This window comes from Nilaparvata lugens, chromosome 1, assembly GCF_014356525.2.
Source record: "Nilaparvata lugens isolate BPH chromosome 1, ASM1435652v1, whole genome shotgun sequence".
Taxonomy (NCBI): domain Eukaryota; kingdom Metazoa; phylum Arthropoda; class Insecta; order Hemiptera; family Delphacidae; genus Nilaparvata; species Nilaparvata lugens.
This window is the reverse complement of record NC_052504.1, coordinates 77,768,595-77,794,739: the sequence shown is the minus strand read 5'-3', so window position 1 is coordinate 77,794,739 and position 26,145 is coordinate 77,768,595. Positions and strand designations below refer to the sequence as shown.

General features: G+C 35.3%; 1 protein-coding gene across 1 annotated transcript; it reads left to right on the top strand.

Moving 5' to 3' along the window:
- On the top strand, window positions 1-25,203 carry LOC111062442. Its single transcript, XM_039441163.1, has 8 exons — window positions 1-174; window positions 6,088-6,421; window positions 9,287-9,531; window positions 12,595-12,800; window positions 17,357-17,363; window positions 18,712-19,014; window positions 22,183-22,513; window positions 23,611-25,203. The coding sequence occupies exons 1-8, from the start codon at window positions 10-12 to the stop codon at window positions 24,006-24,008; spliced, it is 1,989 nt and encodes a 662-aa protein (XP_039297097.1). The 5' UTR covers window positions 1-9; the 3' UTR covers window positions 24,009-25,203.
- The last annotated feature ends 942 nt before the right edge of the window (window positions 25,204-26,145 follow it).

Here is a 26,145-nt window from a genome sequence, read left to right as displayed (position 1 = left end):
CCAGTGACCATGATGAACTTCATACAAGTCAGTGTCAACAATGCTATGTGCTATCTGTTATTGTTTGTGTGCCTAGTGAGTGGCCTTGACCATGGGTCGGCCAGCGACAACCTCGTTCAAACCAACGACCATCACTTCAAAAAGGATGGACAATCTATTAATTATGTGAAACAGGTAGGTAAATGAAAACTAGTATGTTATGATATGAAGCAGACGAGTAGATGAATAGAAATAAAGGTAAATAATAAAGGTAATAATAATTATCAGTAGAAAAGGTTCTACTGATAATGCGATAGATAGGAGATGATAATGAGATTATCATTGGAATCCAATGAGATAGATAGCCTAATTCAACCTCGACAGAATATTTAGTTTCAATACATAATTCGATATGTTTGATAGATGTTTCACTAAGTGAAATTATGTATGAAACTTATTAAGAATCAACACTATATAGGTTCTATACAATACAAACAGATCTATACAATACAATCATAGGCGCATTACTTCATTCAGATATGAAATAGTTCGATACAATGTGAAGAATCTAGTTGAATATAACAATAGCTCTTGCAATACCAAATATTGTTATTGATATTCCATCAATTTCGAGTAATTTGGAAATAGAATTGTATTTATATAATTGATAATGATGTTGATGATACTGAGTAGGATGCAGGTAGACATGAGTATATTATTTGTTGGTTTGAGAGAAAAATAAGGGTTCTTCCTAAGAAGTCTGAATGACAACTGGTGCAATGCAAAAAGAGTTTGATAATATAATGAGATGGATCGATTGAAACAAATCACAATCAAAAGTGTTATCTGTTCGTTAAAATATAAATTTTTCTACCCAGGTCAATCAATGAAGAGATAGATCTTCGATATCACATGAGTACTGTAATACAGTAGTAATGAAGGTTTTTTTAAAAATCATACATCCCTCAAAATGCTAGCTTCAAACTTCATTGTATGGCTTCTTCTATGATAACTCCTATGTATTTTCTTATAGAGTTACTAGTACAGTACACTCCATTAATCAAACTTTACTTTTTACAGTACCTTTATCATGATAGTAAACCTCAAAATATTACATTCAAGTCATTTGACGCATTTCATGGATAATAAAATTATTCATTAACACCTCACATTCGATGTAGTTCAATGTACATCCAGCGCTCAACGTGTACTATGATTGATACTTTAATTATTGGGTTACACTATGATTGATACTCAAAGTTTACTTAGTACCTACCCTTGACTTTGTGACCCATTCTATGGATAGCATGCACGAATACTACATATATTAGAGACAACATTTGTAATATCACTGAAATACGTTTATGAAACTGATAAGAAACCTCGCATTCGATTTGAGAGCTTGGGAATGTCTCATCAATCACTAATTTAAATCTTGCTACCTATTGATCTGAATCGAAATCCATTGATTCCATGGGAAATTTTAATAACTCCTCAATTCACTCTGTCCAATCGGTTACAAACTTTTGTCACATCTCAAATTTAAAAGTGTGCACCCTGACGTAATTTTATCCCATCACAGCAAAGTGGTCTGCATTGAGGATTAGTTATTACAGCAATAAGGTGCTCTAGGCCACTAAGGCCAATCAAGGCACTACGGCTGAATAAATGACCTTAGAGCTCTAATAACTAATCCTCGATGCAGACCACTTTGTTGTGATAGGTAGAGACTACGTCAGGGTGCACATAGAGAAATATTTTGAAGTAGTTTGCTCTTAAAATAGAAAATTCGAGGACATTGAATGTAAATTTGAATAATTTATCAATTTTCAACCACAAAAAATTTCCAAAACGTCAACAAACACTGTTTCGGATTTTTTTATATTCTGGAACTACAATATCTTTGAGAGTATCTTCAAGAGTATGAGGTAGACTTCTTTCATAACGATAGGCAACTTAATGTTGAACCATCACAGAAGATAATATATCAGTATCAGACAGTTACCAAGCATTCAATTTTGCCTACTATTTACCAATAGTTCAAGTTAGGATGAAAGCCTTTAACAGGGGTGAAAAATATTTTTTTGTTTAATAAATCCTTGGACAATACTAGACTTCAAGCTTGGACGTTTGAGAGTTCATCTTGGATAACTAATATGTAGTCAAAGATGAACAATTTCTTAAGAATTATTATGAAATAAATGATTTCGATAACTTTTGTCATTCACAGGCTTTGAATAACAATTTACATTACGTGAATATGGCAATTGTATAGAAAACTATAAATACGGCAAATTCAGAAAACTGGAGTTTTCATTTCGAACCATGAATGGTGAGAGAGCTCTCCTCTGGAAACACCTTCTCTCTGAGGTTTGTTTTTCATTTGAAATTTAGAGCATGATCCAGAGCATGAGCCATTGTGTAAAATTTAAAACATACCCAGAGTATGCATAGTAGAGCTGCATAGGCTCCATTTATTCAAAGACCCGTTCCTCCTCCAATATTGCTTGGTTAAACCCGTTTAGAAAATACATTTAAAATCTGTTCATGTTAGCAATACGTTGGTCACTTAAATAGGGCTCACGGGTCAAAGGTTGATTCACATGTGTTCATCTCCCAAAGGAAGCCATTTTTTCATGGATAACTCCAGAGTTTCATGTGAAATTCAAACAGAGAACATTCAAAGTGATCAAACCAAGGAAACAAACATTCAAAGGGATCAAACTCCATACATGTGGGAACATTGAAAATGACTCTTGTGCCTGTGCATCGGTTGGAAGGGTGAACTCTTACAAGTATTTGGGTGTCATTCTGGACAACAGACTTAATTGGACTGCACATGTTGCTTATCAGAGCAGTAGACTGAGAAAAATGATTTATGTTTTTCGGCAACTCAGAGAATATCTGAATAGGAATGAACTCCAAACAATCTACTATGCGTTTGTACAGTCCATTATTGAAGGGGAATTCTAGCTTATGGAGGAGGATACAGATCTATTTTGAACCCACTATTCACCACCCAGAAACTTATAATAAAATCTGCACTTGGAAGGCGTCGAGATTACCCATCCAACGCAGTGTTTGAGGATATGAAGTGCTTGATGTCAGACAATTATATGTTAGAACCTTGGCATCGTACATATTCAAGAATCATGCTAGCATATTCAATACCATTACACATAGTCATGCAACTAGGAGAGCAGTACAGTATAATATTCAAATGCCTAGAGTAAATAGAACTATATTTATTACCAACTCCTACTATATAGCTCACGTTTTGGTGAAACATCTTCCACTGTATCCAGCGGATTTCGCCAACTATACGATATCTTCATTTAAAATAGCTGTCAAAAGGTGGATTTCGAGTATTGGAAGAGATGAGTGCTGTGAGAGATTGATCACCTCGGAGTACAGATTCTAGATTGTAATATAGATGAATTCAGTTTAGTCTTAAATATAATAATTGTTATTAAACAATCTTAAAAAATATTTTTAATATTTTTTTTTATTCAAAATAATCCTATTGAGGCTTCATGTGTGTATGTGTGTGTGTGTGTGTGTGTGTGTGTGTGGGTGTGTGTGTTTGTGTGAATGTGTTTCGCCGAGTTTTTTCTGTGTTTCTTCTTCTGCAATTGGGGTCGGGGTTTGGGGGTTAATCGGGGACTGGGATAGAGTGGGCAGGTGATTCATTTTTAGTACAGCTTAAATATGAATAATCATTTTATTTATTAATACATATATAACATAATTATTACTGTACCATTTTATATATATATATATGTAAAATTACTACATATTTACGAATACAATTTTTGATAGGGAACGGTTGGGGATTGGGGCTTATTTCTTTCCTTCATTTAATTTTTTATCATTTTTGTAGTTATTAGTAAATGAGTAAAAATAATAAGTTGATAAGTTAATAAGTATATATTGTACAAGAGTAACCAATAAAGATCCTACCTGGACTCATTTTCGCACACAGGCAGCAATGCCTATGCGAAATTTTATCTCCTATTCATATTAATTTGTATTTAATTTAAGACTCTTTCAGTGTACCTTATTCATTGTCAAGTGTATGATTATTTTGTACAGCTGGAATTTGTTTTTTATTATGTTTCTTTGAAATAAAATCTTTTTTGAATTGAATTTGAATTGACCATGTCAGTTAAACCAAAGGTACCTAGAATGTATTTTAGGTACATTGGTGCAATCATGCATGCATGATGCATCATGCTACTCATGTGACGATTTCAGAATCATCATTTTGGGTAGTTTCTGTGTAGCAGTCAATTGAAAATTTGTAGACTTAGAAAACTTCATTCCATATCAAAATGTTTTTGTTATAGATTTCTATAAGATCTATTCATCCTTCCCAGAATAACCGGATGAAGCAGTTGTATTTCCCTGTGATTGATTTGATTCCTATTTTGTTTCAATTTTTTCAATTCTCCCATTTCCATCATCTCATACACATAAAGTCATAGCCAAGCTAGCATAGCAAGCTCAGCATAGCCAAGTAAGAGAATCTTTTTATGCAAATTTATCTAATTATCATCAACATTTATGACATAATTTCTCAATGATTGTTGGTTCATGAACTACGAAGAGAGTCATAATTCTTGTCATATCGGTCATAAGAGAGTCATATCCGTCATAATTTCTTGAAGGCTCAAATCTCGTTTTCTCTATTTTTTTATTAGAGCAAAGCAGCATTTTAAACGTTAGTGGTTCCAGTTCCTTTTATATGAGTTGAGACAATATATTGGATAATATTTTATCACTGTGGTGGACAGTTTTAATGGATCGCTTTCTTGTCAGTTGGGAATGCTTGTCTCCAACACTAGATTATGAAAGTCAGTAGTGCAATCAATATGCACAAATCTTATGAATGTAATAAGGTCATTATTTACATAATCTTTGATAGAGTCAGTAAAATTTCTACGCAAAATTCGAACAAATTCACATTAATATCCAGCATTGAAGATATTGAATATTGCATATCCAACATTCAAGTTTGTTAAAATGAGGACAGAAATCCCAAATTCAAATGCCCTCCAATTAAAAAAAATGCCTACTAATTGGAAATGTTTTTTCTACTATATTCAAATATATTCAATAGAAATATTTGTGAATATTAACAGCAATTGAGAACATATCAATCACTTTATGATTCAAGATTACGGGAATATCAAGTTCATAAATAATGCTTGATGGGGAATGAGAGCACTAAATGGAAAACGCGGATTGTGTCATTTACCAAGAAGGGTTGAATATTAATGATTGTGGAGAAACACATACAGCTAACTCGACATAGTTACATTCAAAAGTCGGGAGTTCTCAGTTGTCAGGAAAACATGACCAGTTCTTCATAATTATTCCACATAATTTGTGCTTACGCTTGATGATTTCCGACGTTTTTCGAGAGGACTTAAAAGTCCTAACTCCGCCTGATAAAAAATGTTTTTCGTTTATTTTCCATCACCGTGCGGTGGACAGTTGAAAATTAAAAATGAAAATGAGCTGTATTAAAAATTAAAATAAACTTTGGAACCTCATTCTTCATTGGAATGAAGTTCATAATTCCATATTATTCACACTACTTTACTTGGTAAAGTGTGAATCTTTACAAAGTGTAAAGCGTAGAAAATTGAATGTTTCCATTCCAATAACTCGATAATAATCGACAATAATATACGCAGCAGTATATCGATCATATTATGAGTTTAGTAGGATATGTAACTCATTAAAACTAATCAATGAATGAGGAATTCCAAGAAATATCGCGAATACAGTGAAATTTTGTCTCTGGAATAAATTTTCAGAACGAAGCTCAAACAAGTCACTTCAGAATAAATGAGACTGTGAAAGTATTAGAACTCAAATTTGTCTCGCTCTTGAGCTAGTATCATTATTAACAAGCATTGCTACTTGTACAGTAAGCAGTAAGGAAACAGATGATAGTCTTGTTCTCACGCAGCAGTTCGACTTGAACAAATTGAAAAACACCCTTTGCGAGTCTTCACATACGATGTGATTCTGTAAAATTGTTGCAAATGATTCTGCTTTACACTTTCGCCCAGCCTGGATAATAGATTTGTGTGATTTCAGATGTTGGACCAGCGGTGTGGCAGACGCTACAGCATGCCTTGTTTAAAGTTGGATTTGTTGAAACTGGTTGATCGGCTCGAGATGGACACCGATTTCCAGATTCTGCCAGGAGTCCACGTGACCAGGTCGCCGAAATTTGCCAAACGATCTGACAATGACATCTTCCAGGAGAGAGCCGACGCCAGTCTGGACAGCTACTTGTTCTCCAGATTTGCGAATTACCTCAACTCGTTATCAGTCAACATCAAGATACTTGATCCCAGTCTGGTGAAGACTGCTAAGCGATTTGGGGAGGAGGTGTTTGGGAGCACTGATACTGACAATACTTTCACGGGTGAGTTGACGTTTGTCAATCAATTTGTCACTGGTAAGATACGTGACCGTGATTTTTCCCACGCGACACTCTCACTACTTTACTAACAATTACTGTCGATTGGATTGCTACCTGAATTTTGAATTGTACTTAAATTTATTATTCACGTTACGCCTCTATTATATGAAAGAGGCATAGTACATCTACTACATTATCATAATCGTAGGTGCAAAAGGATCAAGCTATTGCGTGTTCTGACATTTTCTTACAAACAGCTCAAAGTCATTCAAATTCAAGATTTAAAATTTACATTTTATACATACCATATTATATATGCATAGATAAGATTAATACAATGCATAATTGCCATCTCTCACGTGGCGTTCCAATTGATCTTCTACCCTCTGGTTTACTATTTAATACCCGACTACTGCTACATTTTATATCTTACACAAATAACACTCCGAGGTAATCAAATTTCTTGTCTTCTACCTAGTGGTCACCTGAATTGAAAATTTTCCAAATGAGGCTCTTTTCAAGGGTTACGTTCGATGAGCGATTTTGGGGGTTAGCAGTCCGCTGAACGATCCATTGTTCAGAACATTGTCATTTTTAGTAAATTGAATAACTTTCTCAAAAATCTATATTTTCAGAGAATTTCTGTTTCACTGGATCAGCAATACCATGAAGAATTCATCTTCTTAATCTAATGGATTTACCTCTCACCAAATTTTAGATGTTCTGTCCCAAAAATTTAAACTTTAGTCGCTCATATCTCAAAAAGTAATGATCGGAAAAAAATGTTTTCCTAAGAAAACTCTTTCTTTTTGATAGCTTGATGATATAAACTTTGAAAAATATCACCAGTAGAAAGTTTATTTTTAGCCTTTGCACAGCCTTAAGGAGTTTTTTTAGAAGCCACGGTGGTGGGTTCTGAATTTCTGATTCAATCATTACCATCAATAAATCGTATTGCGATTATACACACGACACTACTCATTTAATCTTCCTCTGTCACAGTTCCTGATGATTAATGACACCTAGGTCTAGGCCTATCCTTATTGTTATTCTGAACAATGGATCGCTCAGTGGACTATATCTTGCCGAATCGCTCATCAGAAATCGCTCATCAGACGACACCCTTTTCAAGACCAATTTTAGAAGACCAATATTTATATTATATTATTTTAAAGAAGTTCATCATGTAATTTTAAGTTTATCACGTAATTTTATTATCTTACTATTTGTAGTTATTAGGTACGTAGTGAATGAGACCTAAATGAGTTATGAAGAAATGGATGAATTTTTTGAGAGTTGATTTCCGAGTGATTCTTGAGATTCCTTTTAGAAGCTCTTTCAACTAAGGAGACTGTAGATAAAATAAAGAGTTATTTCCAAATACAGCTCTTATTTTCGTACTTTCAACCAATTCCCTAAAAAAAACTTGTTTTTGGTTGAAACTTCATCTTGTAACAATGTAACTGACCTCTAATTGAATTTATAGATGGAGCTATACAAACGCCATTGTCTAAAAATGAGCATTCTCGTAAAAACCGAGATTAAAAGAAGGCTAGAAAAGTGGCTGAGTCAAGCATCACGCCGCTTGTTAATGCAACATGGCGCGGCGCATTCCAATCAGGGGCCAAAACAGAAGCAGCAGGTGCTCTACGAAAGTGTGATAAATCTAAAATTCGGTCCATCATTGTCATTACCTCTATACTTTCCCTGGAACAATGGCTCGGCAGCTAATGCTTATCACTTTTTCAGCTTTATTATATTTTCACGCTCAATGATAAATCAGCTCTATCTTATTAATATTGCTTGGTTGTTTTCGTCTTTATTAATTCCGAATCTTAATGCGTTCACGCTTTTTCTTAATAGTAGATGTCGTTTTTCAAGACTTCAATATGGGTGATAGAATCTGATGACGCATGAGAGTATATTATGTCGACAGGAATTCATTCATTTTGTTCTTCTCACAAATTAGTACATCGTTCTATCCTCGATGATGGGCCTGAGATAATTTAGTTCTAGTATACATTTTTATAATTGCGATCTGAAGCATTAAACTTTTCTCGTTCAGGAAATTTCACAGATTTTATGAGAAATTTCAATTTTTATTTTTGTGTAGGCCTGCCTTGTTGCCCCAGTGAAACGGTATCACTCTCTTATGTACTCTATGATGCTTCTGTAATGCTTGTATTATGTTGCCCATATACTACAAGTGAAATTGAAACATCTTCCAACTTGGAGAGGTATGCGTAGCAGCGAGATAGAGGGGGATGAAGAACATATTCAGTCAATTGGAGTGATGAATAGAATCCGAGTAACAAGAGCTGTGCCAAGTAAACAAACCAGGATCAGTAGATGCAGTGCTTTCAAAGAAGAAACTAGGTAATGCGCATCATGAAGTGTTGAATACTCACTAAAGAGTCTAAAGACTACAGAACGTTGTCCGATCTAGCACGACAACTTCGCGGTCACTCTATCCCAATTTTTTCTGCTCCGCATATACCTCCTAGTTGGATAATGATTTAATTCCAATAGCTAGCAGCTTGCTAGCACAACATCCTATGTAAAATGCCTGAAATGCGTCGAAATTTGAACAAATAATGTTCGAAGTGAAGGTAGGCATTTTCAAGAGTTTGGCTCCCAAATTTTCAACATTTCATGATGAATGTCTTATACAATGAAAATATTATAATACTCCATGGAATTTTGCTCCGAATTCATTCTCTTTCAAACGAACAAATCATTTTCGACAAACCAATAGAATGATAGTTCTTCAAATTCACTCCACATTATCATCTTCATTTAATTTGGATTCGAATATTCTTTTTCACCCAAAATTGACGTCATCGAATTATAATTTTATTTGATTGACAGGACGTAAGAAGAAGTACAGCCACGCGCTGGCGACGGCCGGCCTGATGTCAGGCGGCTCGATGCTGGCGGCCGGCTTGATGACCCTGGCGGCCATGGCGGGAAAAGCGCTCATGATGTCGATGATGGCGCTGCTGCTCACCGCCATGTCCGCCATGAAAGGCGGCGGCGACCAGGAGAAGAAAAGCACTACTTACGAGATCATCACCAAGCCAGTCGTCACTCATGCACACACCCACAGCTCTGAGGTAATTTTCATTCCAGTAAAACCTCGAAATTATCAACAGGTGAAAACTCTTGCCTGTATGCACATAAGTCGATCATGATTATATGTCACGAGAGCCAATCAGAGAAGGGGTTTTAAAAAGAGTGCTCCTCTGATTGGTTCTCGTGGATGTCAAAGTTGAAATTGACAGGCTTTTGTGCAATCAAGCCTCAGAGAGGCTGAAAAGTACAGTAGACATCTAAAACCAAAATGTTGTATATTTAGAGGCTAAAAAATGCATGAATATAGAGAGTAGTAATGTGAATAAGAATATAGCCTAAACGTCTGATAAGCATATTAAAAGAAAAACTTTGTGAAAATCAGAAAATATAACATCCTTACTTCATCCATGAATTATCCTCTATAATAGCAATATTGTGCAGTAAATAAATAGCGATGACAAGTAATCATGCTCTTCCAGTAGTATGAAGAGCATACAAGTCAACTTGGAAAACAGATCACAGTTGGTCAGTTGTTAATAATACTCAAGCTAAAATATGAGCATTATGCACAAAATAATGAATAATAATCATTAGTTCATACATAAATAATTTCACTCAATCATCCAAGAATGGTATCTTCTATCAAACGAAATATTTCATGCTAGAGCATTAAAAAAAATCAAGAGAATTCAAACCTGGAAGTTGTTATGAAGTTCACTACTCACAATATTCCTGCTGATAATAATATTATTGTTCCTACCTATCCATAATCCAATATTTCTAATTAATCATATTCAAAGTGGTCACTCATCCACCTAGCGATTAGCGATATTCACTTATCTCATTCATTCCATTTCACGCTAACCATTGTAATAATCACTTCCTTTCAACTGCGACCTCTAGTAAGCTATTATTCTTGTAGGCCTACATTGGGAGACTCACTCAAGTTATTTCTATAGCTAAGTAGACCTATTCACTACTGAATTTTGACAGGGACTCATCATTTTTCAATCACTCTTGTTAACAGAATAGTTTCAGAGCAACAATTGCCTGTAACATCCTCCTCTTGTAAAATCCAATATCAATCTCAATTCCTCCTCATACGTGATATATTATCAGACGTGACAAAGTGAGCTTCAGGCTGATGTTGTCTCAATGAATTTCATGTCGGAGTCTTCAATGATTGATGACTTGACAACTTAGCTTATTTTCCTCACTCTTCCATAATCTATCTTGTTTTTTTTTACGTTTTAAATAGAATTATTTCTTCTATCACTCATTATAGAGATAACTGATGTAGCAAACATTACCCATTACACATCTAATAAGATAATAATTCATTTTGACACTTGAAAATAGCATGAGTGATTGAAACGTGTTGTGTTTATGTGAAATATCATGAAAAGGGTAGTATTAATTTTCCTACAGATACCCTGGAAAGTGACCATTTCAGCACTGATTGCAGGCCGCAAAGAATCACTTTTCCGCTCTAGTGCGGGAAAATTTTTTTCGCCCCACTTGGATGTAATGAGCTGGTTTACGTGCGTTATATGGAGGCCGAAAGTGATTGTTTTCTGACCAGGCCGGTAAAATTTTTACAGCCCTAGGGCTGTAAAATATCCTTGAAGTCAGCTGATTCTGATTTGATGTGAACGTGTTTACAAAATAGTTTATGAAACGGAATCAGTTTATGCTTCTAGAATTGAATAAAGTTTTTGCAATAAGATACTATAATTTTATTTGGATGAATGAAATACAAATAATGGGATATTATAAACTATTCAAATTCAATTTTCAGAGTATAATAGAATCTAACCTCAAACCTCCTAGTACAGCGTTTATCATGGAACATGGTGGATAAACGGAATCATTTTATGCTTTTAGAATTCAATAAAGTATTCTGTAATAATATACTATCATTTTATTTGGATGAATAAAATACAGATAAGATATATATTATAAACTATTCAAATAATTCTATTTTCAGAGTAGAATAGAACTTCTAACCTAAACTTCCGTTGACATTCAGATTGGCCAAATTTCAAGTGTGCTAAAACAGCTGATCAAAAACTTTTCATTCTTTGTGTTTATCATTCAATAATCAAAATATTTATAATAATATCATCTTATTGTCATTTGAAAGAATAAAAAGTATAAACTCAACCTCTTACATAATTGAACATAATCTTTTAGGTTATTTAGACAAAACAGAATAAAAATAAAAATACTTGGACAATTTCTTGATATTCAGATTACCTCAGATTTGCTAGAGCTATGACCTTCCACTTTTGCTTTCGGAAGTGCTTATAATAGACAATTATTCTCATATATATATTGTTTATTTTCCTGTGTGGCGAAAAATAATAAATGTGCGTTCTCACCATGGGCAAAAATGTTTTTCCGGCTCTCAATCTTTTCTAGTCCTCGGCCTACGGCCTCGGACTTGAAAACCGATTTCGAGCCAGAAAAGTCCCATTTTCGGCCCTAGGTGCGAAATATACTATTTCTGCACTCCAGATTTGCAACATGGCAACACAAAATAGTTAGTAGGTTATATGGAGCACCAGTGCAGGAATATCAAAATATAAGTTGGTAACAGTGACTGTGGTATAGTGTTCTGGTGCACTTAATAATAATATTAAGGCAACGATGACAGCGACAGCCTCCATTCATTTACCACATTATTATTCAATTTTAAATAAATTAAGGTTTTTATTAATAATAAAATTACACAGAAAAACATTTGATGGATTTCAGGGAATTTTACCCACAATTACCCACTTTTCATATTCAATGGTAACTGTAGGAAAACTTTAATGTGAAATACGTGCGCAAAGTTCCTCTGCTGCACTCAAGAAACCATTCCGCCCTCGCCTACGGCTCGGGCGTAAACGTTTCTTTCGGTGCAGCAAACTGTCACTTTGCGCACTAGTTGCACAAATAATTCTATAATAATTAAACAAATCAGTAACCCTATTCAAATACTTTATTAGATCAATTTAATGATACAGGGCCCACAATGGAGATTATGATTTCTTGTTATTCGTTATTCCAACCAAGTGACATTCACATTAAGGGTTTTCATTCAACTATTAATTTTTCAGGTACAACATGTGGATGGAGGACATGGTCACGGAGCTTCGCACAGTGGTTACGGCTACGCGAGAAGTATGGCGTTTACGCCTGTCTATCCTCTCGTGAGGAGCATACCCAAAGATTCCTCAACCAGCGACAAGGAACAGCAGCCCTATCGAGCCCACGATCCAGACATCGACTACAAAATACAATCGTTAAAAGAAGATAAAAATAAGTGAAGTGGTCCTTTGCTGATTATGAAATTACTACCATTCTTATCAATCGGATAAAATTCATTCTATCAACATTCTCTTCAGGATGATGAAATTAGTTAATGCTCATAGGAATGTTTTCGTCCATTATAGAGATTAATAGAATGTTTTTGTTTATTATAGATATGTAAAGTAGTGTTTACATGATTGAGTAAGAGTAAATAGTGCGCATACTCTTCTCTCTTCTCTAATGAGTCATTGATTTTTCATCTGGTTTACTCCTCGTAACAAGCTAACAAGTGAACCAGCTTGGAGTTTACTAGCTTATAAGTCTACGCATATTATAATGCTCGAGCTTGAATGAATATTATGATGATATGAGAGAAGTGAATGAGTAGCTAGACTTAGTTGATGAATTTTGAAGAGGCATCTGCTTTTCTGGCCCAGCAATAGCTTTTGTGACCAAAGAAATAGAAGTTTTAAGAGGGAAGTTTGACGCTTCGTACACATTGGAATCTCTAAACATTGAATTCGGGGACATGACTCTTGATTGATGTATTTCGATATACTGAATAAGTGCCGGTTGAACAAAAGTCGATTAAATTCTAATGGAGATTAATTTCACGAGAACCAATCACAGAAGCCGTCTTATCAAAAAGGCCTTTTCTGATTCTCATGGAATTAATCACGGTTGAAATTTAACCTGCTTTTGTGCAACCGGGCCTAAGGCTTCATAAAAATTGAAATACAGAGAGCAATCGTACTTACAGATATTACACTCATAAGCCTTTCAAAATCTTCATTCATTTCGATCCTCTCCCGAAATAAATGACTTGTCCAAGTAGATGCCTGAATAAGAACTGATTAATATCTCTCTTACTTTCTATCTTGAATGAGTTGAACTGAGCTGGTAAAATACAGGCTAATATGAGTTGGCGCTATAAAACATCATTCCTTTTTGAAGGTTATAATTGCTGTATAAGAGTATAGTTATTTGTTGTACATAAATACTGATCGGTGAGAGAAATGTATGATCTGGGGCTGGACGATAATACATGATGATATCAAGATGAAGCATAAACAAGACAAATAAGATGATCTAATCTAGTATTGATCTAATTTTTGATAATAGCATCCTATCATAATCAATTAGCCACTCTACATCGATAGAAACTATTAAATGATATATAATAGGCTAAATAGAATTTTATTTTGTAAAAGGTTGTAGGTTGATTAATAATAAAAAATAATATTGCCAACAAGACTAGAGAAGAAAGAATCAGAAGATTGGGAAATTGCATTTCCTTATCCATGAACTTCCCGAAGTGCAACCGTCTTTGAATGATTTGCGTACTTTTCTCTACCGACAACAACGAGATCAATTATTTTTCTGCATTCTGCAGAATGCAATTAATCAATTCATGTCTGCAGTCTGCCATGCTTCAATAACAATCCAATTCGCGACTGCTGATGGAAGAGTGACGCGGAATCAGCCTCGGACTCAATAAATTATGTAATTGATGGATGGGCCTTTCAGATGAGTCTTATTCCAAGGTAGAAAAACATCTTCCCAGTGAAAATGTTGACCGGAAGCTCTTTAAAGTGCAATTTCTCTTGACCAAAAGTAGTTCTCGACCTACTGTGCATTGTTTTAACAATCATTTGAAAACGTTTTATACCTCATTTTTTATAATATTATGAGTAGTAAAAAAATTGAAGGTGTATGCTTCCGTTTCAATCTATAGAACATTTACAACGAGTAATGAATAACTAAAAGCTCATCATAAGGATTGGGATTGTTAAACTCATAAAAATTAAACTATTAAATCAAGTAATTGAGCACTAGTTTCATGTAATAGGAATGAACAAATTTATATGTAATGACTTGCAATAATTTCGTAATTGAAGTAATAGATCATTATGAGACTGAATTGTGAGATGAAAGAATGCGATCTAATCTAATGTAAGGTGTAGTAGGTTGAAGAGATTGATCGTGCAGATAATGAATTAATGTGTAAGGAGATGAAACTAAAAGCCTTCCTAGGCCTGGCTAAGGCCTAAAAACTGATAATTTTCTCATTTGTTGTTTGAATGCTGACAAAGGAAAATCGTATTTGAAACAAACTTATGTTATGATATTGAAAGTGTTTGTTATACTACTATTATTCATGTCCATTGATTTTCATTTGTGTTAGCATAGTAAAGCACAGACAATTTCTTTTTATACGTTTATTCCAATCATACATATTTTTTTAAAAGATTGGAGCTTTTTTGAGGAGAAATCATTATTGATTAATTCTATCATTTAAAATTCACCACAGTTGAATTGAAAATTCGTATTCCTGAATTATTTGAGAACTGAATTTTTAACGATCCATTGATTTTTCTCCCGTGAAAGTGTATGATTTTGTGATTTGAAAATAGATCTAATTTATCCTGTTAATAATACTTCAAATTAATGTAATAAAGTACTTTGAGAGAAAATTCGATGTGTTTATCATGTAGAATTCACCACAGTTTTATTAAAGAATTTGTATTCCTGGATTTTTCGAATACTGAAAGTTTTTCATCAATATATTGATTTTTACTCTTTGAAAATGTTTGATTTTGTGATGTGAAGAATAACATTTATCCTGTAAATAAGATATTTCAAATTGATGTAATAAAGTACTGTAAGAGAACATTCAATGTGTTTGTATTGTTTTATTCCATACTTCAAAGTAACGCTTAAAAACCTGCACTGAATATCTGACATTCAATTAATTATAACAGAGTTAATCAGTGATGTTTATTCAATTGCTATTCAAACTCTACCTGAAATATCAATATCAATGCTGGAATTTGATTGACTTCTCTCATACCTGTTATAACTTCAGAAAGTATTATATACACTAATTCAAAAGGGAACCATCCTCTACTTGAAAGTCACAGTTTTTGAAGAGAATGATCCATGAAATATTTTTCGAGAGTTATAGAAGTAAACATCCATTGACAATGACAATGATAGTATGATAGTTCTCGTATAATGTGATAGACTGCTCAATGATCTTTATAATTAAAAAAATTTTTTCAAGGAAATTAATTTGCCTCTAAAGCCAGTTAGACACACATCGATTTTTATTCGTACGATATTTTGCCCTCTAGCACATCTAACGATATCGTGAATTCTAGCACATCAACTAGACAAACATCATCTGTTTAATCTAATATATTTTATAAGGACGGCAATAATCATAGGAACAAAAATCTATGTGTGTGTAGCTAGTCTAAAGCTGCGTAGAGACTTACGCGCATCGAAAACAAGCATTTCACTTTTCATCAGCTGATGCTAAGTTTAGTATCTGTATCTTTCCGTTTCTGTATACATAACAGATATAATCAGCTGATGAAAAGGGAAATGCACGTGTTCGTGGCACAATCGTCTGTACGCAGCTCAAGATTTGACTGATCTATGGGTAATAGCATTGATCTACATAAAGATGTCTCGTGAGATAGGAAATCATTGTTGAACTTCCAGTTACAGTTTTTGGAAGCGAACTACATCAAGAAGGAAAAGATCACACCGAGAAGTATTCACATCATTGGAATTTCAAAACCTATGCATTTGACAAGGAACTATCAGTTCTCTCCCACAATGTGAGGAGAATCTCGAAGTACAGTGACTTTCTCAGATGAGTGTCAGATGTTTTTTGTCGGGCTTTGTTCCATCGAAAGAAAGGGAACGCTACGTAAATCAGTGAAAGGAGTAGAGGAGATCTGAAGGAAAGTGCAATGATGAAGAAATGAAGAGCAGGTTCTGTTACCTCAAGTTAATTACCAATTCGATTGAATGACCTCCAATAGTGTCTTGCAGTTGAAGAGCATCAGATAGCTAGCTGGCTGAGGAAATTAGAATTGCAACGAAAATTACAGGTACCTTTACTAGACTTTACTGAGAACTCTCTAACAAAACTCACCTTTTTACAAACTCACTTTCGTTATTTTTCTATTATTGAACCTTCTCCAAATCCTGTGAAAAATCACTTTAATATTGTACTTGGGAATAAATTCGAGGATAATGCAAATTGTGATAGTAAATAGAAAATGTTATTTAGTCTCTTGTAAGACTATGCAACTATGATTTGTAAGAAATAAGAGTGTCAGTTATTGATGATGAATAACATGAGTCAAAAACCTTCTCTAACAATGGGCTATCAAGAATAAGTATTGTGATTTGAAGCTGCAAGCTTCTTTTTTGTATTGAATTGAGACCAGGACCAGTAATGCACAATTGAAGCTTCTATGAGATTCTGCATCCAGATAGATAACCTCTTCTTGAACTTGTTTCAGCAAAGGATTAGTTATTGAAATAATGTAATAATGATTGAAAAAATCAAGCCTAACATGCTAAGCTTATCATGCTAGAATCATCGATTCTACGAAGTACTTTCCAGTTGGATTTTGTATGTTAATTTTTAGTTTATTGTATATTTAATAGTAGAAAATTGAAAGAATATGACCAGGAGGTGAAAGCTATTACAGTTTCTCGAAAACTGTATTCCTTAATCACATTCTGATTACCCGTTTCCTAACGCAGTAGGTCGCGAGTAAGTGCTATTGCTAGCTGCTGTAGCAGGAGGAAGAGGAAAAATTTAGTTGAAAGCACCATGAAATAGAAAAAATTGGTGGATTACCTTCTTCACATGATTCTTCTATAGCCTTCCGATGTAAAATATAACTTATTCCACTCATCAACGTAACAATAACTGCGCAGCACTTGCATCGTAGCACGTAATCACTGAGTGCTGCACAGTTATTGTTATTGTAATAAATAAAATAATATATAAATTCACAGAATTCATACTTCCAGTACCTGCTCTTGTCAACAATGGTAATCCAATTCAAAAGGTAACCATTTTTTTGATAATCAGTTGTCGGAGTTATCAGTGTTGAAAACGTCTCTCAGGCAGCACTCAGTGATCAATATATTTTCTGTCCCTCATCATACACAAATTAGATTCAATAAATCAGCTTATTATTGCCTTTGATTGTTCTACTCATAATTATGAATATCTGAATCTATTGGAAGACTGGGCTCTTTTATATTTACATACTAATTATCTGATTCAGAGGCAATATTTCTGAGGCAGCAAGCGGTGCTGCTACACGGCTACTCATGTAACTTTCAAAAGCGCGCCCACCGGAAGGATAGTCTATTTAGCTCCAGATTTGCTAAATTAAATTTGCAATCGCTCTCCTTATTCCTAATGTACCCGTGTTAACATCGAACACATATATATTTGAATCCAGAAATTTAGGCAAACTTGAGATTATTGATTATTGGAAACTCTTTTTCAATTGAAAATTGGATGCAGACAAACATCAGATGAAACATAGATCCAGTAAGAATGTTTGATATCAGCGTAATCCAGGCATACAATTTTTTCCAAGAAGAAAAATCTCAATATTGATCACACATGCCAAGATGAAAGTGCATTGAGTGGCCGCACGTGAGATCTGTATGGCAGATCGCAGATCAAGTGAAAAAGGGTCGACGGCCTTCGGGAGCACCAATTTTGCGCGACCAGGTGAAAATTGTAGCGGAAAATGTGTGAATAGAGAATGCTTGATGAACAGTGAAAGATGAGGTGATGTTTAGCTAGGCGTTTACGCACGTCCTTCAAGATAACAAGGAGGCATGATAATGGTGTCGATATTGACTGCTGCTGCTCGTGTTATTATTATGAATGAGGAGGATCTGAATTATTAGCTGGCCTCATTGCCTCGCTCCAGGTTTCACAAAATCGACGACGTTTTTGTGACAGAAGGTCTCCCATCGGACGCGTGCATCCATCACATACGTGGAGAATCGCCGCTCATTGTCTAGTCCACCGATCGACGTTTATCAAAAATTTCGCCGTATAAAGACGAGCAAAGTGACGTCCTTCAGTTTAGTGTTGCTTTGCCTCCAGGTGTGTCAGCATGTGCGCGAATACCGGCGTCCCGACACTTTTCGCCATTATTATTTGCACTTTGGCTGTCGTTGCCAGAGCCAACGTTCTCCCTGAACAAGTGATAGACGCCACCGATGATCGCAACGACACCGCGACGCATGGTGACATCGCGACGGATGCTGACACTGCGACAAACGGTGACACCGCGACGGGTGGTGACACCACTAGCAACCACACCACTCTTGTGCTTCAGCCTGTCGCTCCCAACCAATCGTTCACTACCACTAAGCTTCTTTTGAAAAAGGTGAATTTTCCAGAAGTGTTCGAAAAGTTCTGTTTTACCAGGCAAAATCCGCAGTAAATGAGTAAAAGATTAATGTCAGATTCAATCATTTCAACAGTTGAGATCCCAAAATTTGTAAATGGTTGGGATCCATAACGTTCACAAGTCTGATTGGAACATAGTCTGAAGTTTCTCATTATCGACTGAAAAATACTATTATAATAATTCCCGGTGAAAGCAGGATTATTTGGAAGTGACAAAAGTGTTTGCAATAATATTGTCTAGTGGGAATTTTGAAAACGTTCTTGGTTTCTGCATACATCATGATGATGTCATGCTTTCATAATAATTATTCAGCTCACTTTGGAGAGAATGGTATCTAAACAAGATCATATTCATATGGATTTAATCTTCTTGACCACACGATTATGATTGAGACTGACTGTAATAATACAAAACAAATTCCAAGAGCAGGAAGTGAGTGGGATGGGTCTTAATTCATTTAGTGGCTATTTCTTTTGAATCATCATTTCATAAACTTGGACAGGAGAGATGGAAAATAAGTGTGATTGGGAAAACCAGTTCATTGCATTTGTGATCTAGTAACGAGTATTACCAATTTAAGTTGTCTATTATTCGAAATGGTTTATTGTAGTCATGAATCTTGTGTAGAAATGATCCCAATACAATAGGCCAGGCCTACTTTACAAGCAGCAGATTCATATTCATATTCAAATTGTTTGTTATCCTCAATTGAATAGTTATAACTGCTCTCATTTTCCCCATCGATCCCATTTTTATCATCAGTTTTCAACTCACTGTTTGTTTTTTATCTCATTCTCGAAAACAAACGTCTCATTCGCACAAAGTAAGCCACATTTAGGATTATATTCTATGAGCCCTTGATTCATTATGTAAGATAAAATAAGGTAATGTTTTTCATACTTTATCAAGTTTCTTCATAATCTTCTCAATATCTTATATCAGGGTTGAGATTTTTTATAGATAAGTACTTATGGAAGTCCTGTAGCACAGGGAACACCCCCAGCCTCAAAACATAGGCCTGATAGTATAGAATTATTAGATAACATAGTATCTACAACCATAGTATCTCCAAGATTTATTCAGTATGGGGAAGCTTTCCTTCTATTTTGTGAGTTTTCTAACATTTATCAAAAAGGAGCAGAGATACAATTACTACTTTTGTAGTAACACACTTTTGAACTTTTTATATATTACTCTTGATTTCAACCATTACACCTTTTACAACATTCTCTTGTCTTAGAACTAGGTGGCAGGAAGGGCCCGAACTTGATTGAAGCTACTTGATTATTAAACGATCAATCTCCACTGATTTTGCCAATTATTTTGCTTAGTAGTATCCCGACTATACCTGGTGATTGAAATAGGAGTTTTCAAATTTGAAAGCACAATAGTAATTTTGAAATTACGAGTATACAGATGCATTTGTTCAAATGCTGATTAATAAATAACCATTAGATAATTATTTAAATAATTATTAGGTACAGCATATAATTGGGATTTTCGCTTGATATAAATCACAAGTACTTCACTTTATGAAAAAAAGGAGTTCTATTTGTTTCAAAGCACTTGGAATTCCACGTAGGTAGCCTATAGGTATTCCTAGTTCTTCGCACGTAGCGTGCGTCGTTTTGGTTCGATGTGAATGCCATTGGTGACGTGACATAGGCTACATATTTCTGGTAATCGATTTTTTTTCACAATCGCTCCTGCATAACGGGTATAACGACTGCAACCGAAATGACGACTCGATTTCTGAGATCATTAAGATTGTCGAGGTTGAATCTGATGAGCAATGTGACCATGCAATTGGCCATGCACGTTCAATCTAATAGAGTTGAAAGCAATTATCTATCTCTGCAAAATCTGGAGCTTTTCCGTGGAAGGGCAAAGGAAGTGGTGCAAATTTTTTGCTGGTAGAAGATCAATCTTGATCTCTCTATTTATTTATCTGAAACTTTTTCCAGTATTACGTGAGAAGTTTACAGAAATTAAGGAATCGGTTGACTCTTGCGCCTGCCCTGCTACTCCCTGTGTAAGGGTGGCCACTCGCAGAGCCAACTCCTCTAAAATCATTTATGAGTATAAAAATCGGTTCCTGGTGGTTCGGAACCCACCTAAAGCTATAGGTTCACTGATCACCATCATCAACATCACCGCGAAAAATCACTTAGCCAAAATAATTACTCTGTGCTGCTGTTGCAAAACTCGTTTCATGATATCACACACGTCAAACAATATTGTCACACCAGTTGAATTCGGTATACATTTGTATTTGCCTGGTAATAATTTATCTTCGTTGCGGCGCTGATAAACATTGAATATTACATTGAACAGACAGTCAAAAATCGCTTCTGAATATCAAACAATCACTTATTAATAAATTCATTGACATTTTTGAATCATTATCTATAATATAATAGAGTAAAAATTGGTTACACACGTGCGGAATAGGAAATTCACGAATGATGATGCATAATCATGTTTGAACTACTGGCCTGATCAATTTCAAATTTTTGTTTCAATTCGTAATTCACCGAGGATGGTTGCAGGCCTATTCCAAATTCTTCAAGATCTCAGTAGGTCAAGTTCACAGTTTGTCAATTTTTCAATTAGACCATTGCGGAGCACGGGTTACCTGCTAGTATTTGATAGAATAATAATATTCGTATGGCTTTTATTGGTGAGAAGTCCCTGTCGGAAGTTTCACCTCGCCTGGATACCATTTAAGCCTTCAATGGGCCTTACGACTGTCATACTTCAGCCGGGACCGCCAATTTAACGTGCTCATCCGATAACACTAAAATTATCTAATAAAATCGAATATTCGTTCACATTCAATATTCATATCGAATTCATTATAAATGGGTTTATACTCACCAGGTAGTTTGTAATCACCAGGTATAATTTATTAATTACGAAATATTATAGGCCTATATTCTTCTGAAAAATGTTCTCTCCTTCAGCTTGATACCCACATTCTGCTTAAGTAATAGAAAACGTGAAGATCAAATTTTAATAATTGTAGAAGTATAGATTATAGTTTCAAACTGATGGAAAAATGATTTATTTTTAGGAAGTTGTGTTCACTGTTTCTTCACCTAGGCTTCTTCTTGAACGCTATCATGTTTTCTTTTTCAACTGCAGACTTGCCAGCAAGAATACTCGTCGGGCTGCCTGAAGCTGGATCTGATCCGCATGATGGACAAGCTGGAGGCATCGGGTCCGCTGGAGCTGCTACCCGGGGTGACCCTAGTCCGAGCGCCGACTCTGGACGCCAAGTCGCTGTCGGCTGCCACCGCCCTGCCGGACGCAGAGTCGCCGCGACTCGACAACTACCTCTACAAGCGAGTCAACTCCTACCTCAAGTCGCTCGCGCTCAATGTGCAGATACTCGACTCCAACATCCTCAACAAACTGAAGCGGTTCGGTGAAGGCGCAACTGAGCTGTTTGTTCCTGACTCCAATTCCGTAACAGGTAATAAAGTTACTGAAAAGCTGGCTGACTATTATCGTAGAGAAAAGTTAGAATAAGTTGATGCCATTGGCATCAATCGTTATGCCATTGCTATAAGCGTGCATACAGTTTATCTATAATAATGTCCTAGCAAAAGGCAGTAACCCTTTTGTATTCTGTTTTGATTTATTACAAGGAAGATAGGATTAGGATATTTATGCTGCTTCCTCTATGCTGCTATCGTGCATACAGTTCATTCAGTAATATCCTATTCAGTAGCCCTATTGTACTGTATCTGATACAAGTGAATCACAAGGTAGCTACGATTAGTACCACTAAATAAATAATCGATTAACCTCAATACGCAATCTCTTAGACGGACACAGCCTTTGAAAGGAAAAGGGAAAGGGAAGTGAGTACCATTCTGATAGAATGATTTTCCTTTGCGGAAAAGTGTAAGTTTTCAAGATATCAGTGAGGACAAGAAGTTCATTTTTTATTATTGTAATCTCTATTTTTCACAATTATAATCCAAAAATTCCTATACATGATACTTTTAAAGTACACTCATTGTTCATGGAATAGAACAATAATTCTTCTTATTTTACTGCAGAAATGATTTTTTCTCAATTATAATTATATATAAGAGTTTAAATTGAAGAGTTATGATTTGATTGTGATTGGGGCCTGTTTCATGAATATTCAAATGTCTTGTGAAACAGAAAAGCTCTTATATATCACATCTATCACCTTATTGCATCTATCACCATCTCTACCCCCCTGCCTCCTCACTATCTTCTACTCTTTCAAATCCACAATCTCCCTCACTATATATTCCTCCTGCAACTCCTCCTCCTACTCCTCCTTCTCCTCTACCGCCTCTTCCTTCTCCTCAACCGCCTCCTCCTCCTCCTCCTCCTCCTCAACCACCTCCTCCTCCTCATCCTCCTCCTCCTTTTTCTAATCATTCGCCTCTTTCTTCTGAAGAAAATAAGTTACACATAGGTTACCATTATAGAAGATATACTAGGCCTACTCTACAAAATATTAGTACATAATATACTAAACTAAATAATGAGAAACACTATTATTGGAACAAAACTTATATGTGATTGCAGGCAGGAAGAAGAACCGCAACTGGCAGGCGTTCTGGCTGGCCGGTCTGTTGTCGGCGGGGACCATGCTGGCGATGGGCATGAGCACACTGTCTGCGATGGCGGGCAAGGCGCTGATGACGTCACTCCTCGCCCTCGTCCTGGCAGGGTTCGCGGCACTCAAGGGCCATCAGGACGACAAGAAGACCACCACCTACGAGATTATCACGCGGCCCATCTACACACACGGCCACAAGCACGGCGACGCCCTGGCCGATGCTCAGATGATGGCGCCGTCGCACGGGCACACGCATCACATGCAGATGGCGTCGGGCGCGCCCAGTTACACCTATCGGCGCAGCATCGACTTCGGCCGCCCTGCCACCTACGACTACTCTACGCCCAGCGATTCTCGTCCTTGAACACATGAATTATTCAACTTATAAAGGTTATTACAGCTGTTCAGAAAAGAATACTGTGATTACATGAAAAAGTTCTATGCTAATAAGAATAATGATTTCCACAGGAAAGTAAATTTATTAAGATACAACACACAATCACTAGTAAAGTGTATCACAACCTCACAGTATTTCCGATGCTTGTAGAACTTCAGGCTATGCTAGTGCAGGGGTGCCCACAGTGTGTTTAAACGCAGACTGCGTACTTGAATTTTTTTGGGGGGGTCTCGGAATCAGATAGTGAGGGATTCCAAAATAGGTCAGCATAGTGCTTAAAATTACTACTACTATGTTTTGAGTTTATGGAGGGGGATTGGGAAATGATTTTCTCTGAATTTAGGGGAAGTGCGTCTACTAGATGAAGGTTGGGGGGAGGTAGGCATCCCTGGTTATTGTAATGATTCAAATTGGGATTTTTCGTTTTACAAAACTTATTTCAGGGAAATAAATTGAATGAATACAAGTTCAGATTAATGGAATCATTTGAGATTTTAAATTTTGCTCAGAATGATGCTTACATAGGTCGTGTGAGTAGGGATGCCATGAGGCATGAGGAATGTTGTGAGAGATTTGTTATCCCACAGTTTTAGGTGCGAACAACTGGCAACTGGCAGCCTGTAAGTCTGGTATCAAGCAGACACCCCATCAATGAGAGATAACCAATATCATATAGCAAAAATAATGGGCATGGCGTTTAACTCAATCTTTGAGATAAGACAGTGCTGCTCAGGGGGATAAGCATACTCCCCAAATGCTTAGTATCTCTATAGACTTGACTCCTGGTGATTGCTTAGTAACTCTGCAGATGTCAGATTTGTTTGGTTGTTGAGCTCTACTTGCCAAGAAGCTTTGTGCATCTCTTTTAGCTATTTCTCTGTTGTGTGGAATAAATTTTCCATTTCAGATTAGGATATACCTAAGTCCTACCAAAATGAATAATAATGGAGGAAATTTTAATAACAATTACTTTTCGAGTAATGTTATATACACTATAAAGACAAAAATGTTCTTGATAAATTACTTTGTTTGTAACAAAAAATTTTCCTAACCACATTCAAGGTGAAAAAAGTATTCTATGATAATATTGTTACTAGTATTGTTTGTAGATAGGTGTAAAGTTATAACTGTATGTTGATTGTTGAAATAAATGATATTACGAAAAATTCACTCAGTGTAAGATTTTAACTTCATTTAATACCTTTGACCAAGAAATTCATTTTATCCGAAGAATTGAAGAAGATCTAATAATATTTTATCATAATTTGTTCACTTTGTATATAGATGATCAAAGTATTTAGATAGTATTTTATAATATTCCCGGTTGAAATTTTGTAGATGAATGAATAAAAATGTATGATGAATAATAAAAATAAGTGATATTAATAATATATAACATGGGTGTGGCTGTGCACATGGTTTGGGGCGAGAGGTACGGTATTTTGTTATTATTTATATAAGAAGTTCCGATCATATTCTGATTCAATCGTTGTTTTTTTCAATTTTGCATTTATCAAGTTTTTTTCTCTTTTTCAACTAGATTACAAGTTTTTGTACTCATTGTATTTTTTGTCATTTTCTTCTTTTTCTTATACATTAATTTTCCTATTAATATTTTTCTTATTATTATCAATAATATTATAACTATTTTTTCCTTTTTTTTAATCTCAATATTGTATTGTACAAATATGTAAAGGAGACAGATTTGGGGTGACCCCCGTTGTCTCCATTTATGAATGAATAAATAACTGTGAGATGGAAATGAATTTTCTTATTGCTACGGGATAAATTGAATAAAAGATTTGTCTTGCCTTATTAATTAGTTGGTTAAGCTGCGTTTACACCAAAGTTATTAACAAAATGTTAATAACTTAATCCTTATATACTTATATTATCCTTATATAACTTAATCCTTATATATGTATATTCCATTAGATCGAATGGAACTTGACAAACACATTATGTTCATCATGTGTATTATAAGTTATGTTCAATCTTATAGAATCTATAAGGATTAAGTTATTAACATTTTGTTAATAACTTTGTTGTAAACGCAGCTCTACAAAACTGTGATTTGTTAAGCTTCACCATACAACACTTTTGG

What these genes read in the sequence shown, in the direction of transcription:
- LOC111062442 (XM_039441163.1), top strand. Translation starts at nt 10, where the DNA reads ATGATGAACTTCATACAAGTCAGTGTCAACAATGCTATGTGCTATCTG. An exon ending in CTAAGCTTCTTTTGAAAAAG is followed by an intron (nt 19,015 to 22,182) that starts GTGAATTTTCCA and finishes TTTCAACTGCAG; the next exon opens with ACTTGCCAGCAAGAATACTC. An exon ending in TGACTCCAATTCCGTAACAG is followed by an intron (nt 22,514 to 23,610) that starts GTAATAAAGTTA and finishes ATGTGATTGCAG; the next exon opens with GCAGGAAGAAGAACCGCAAC.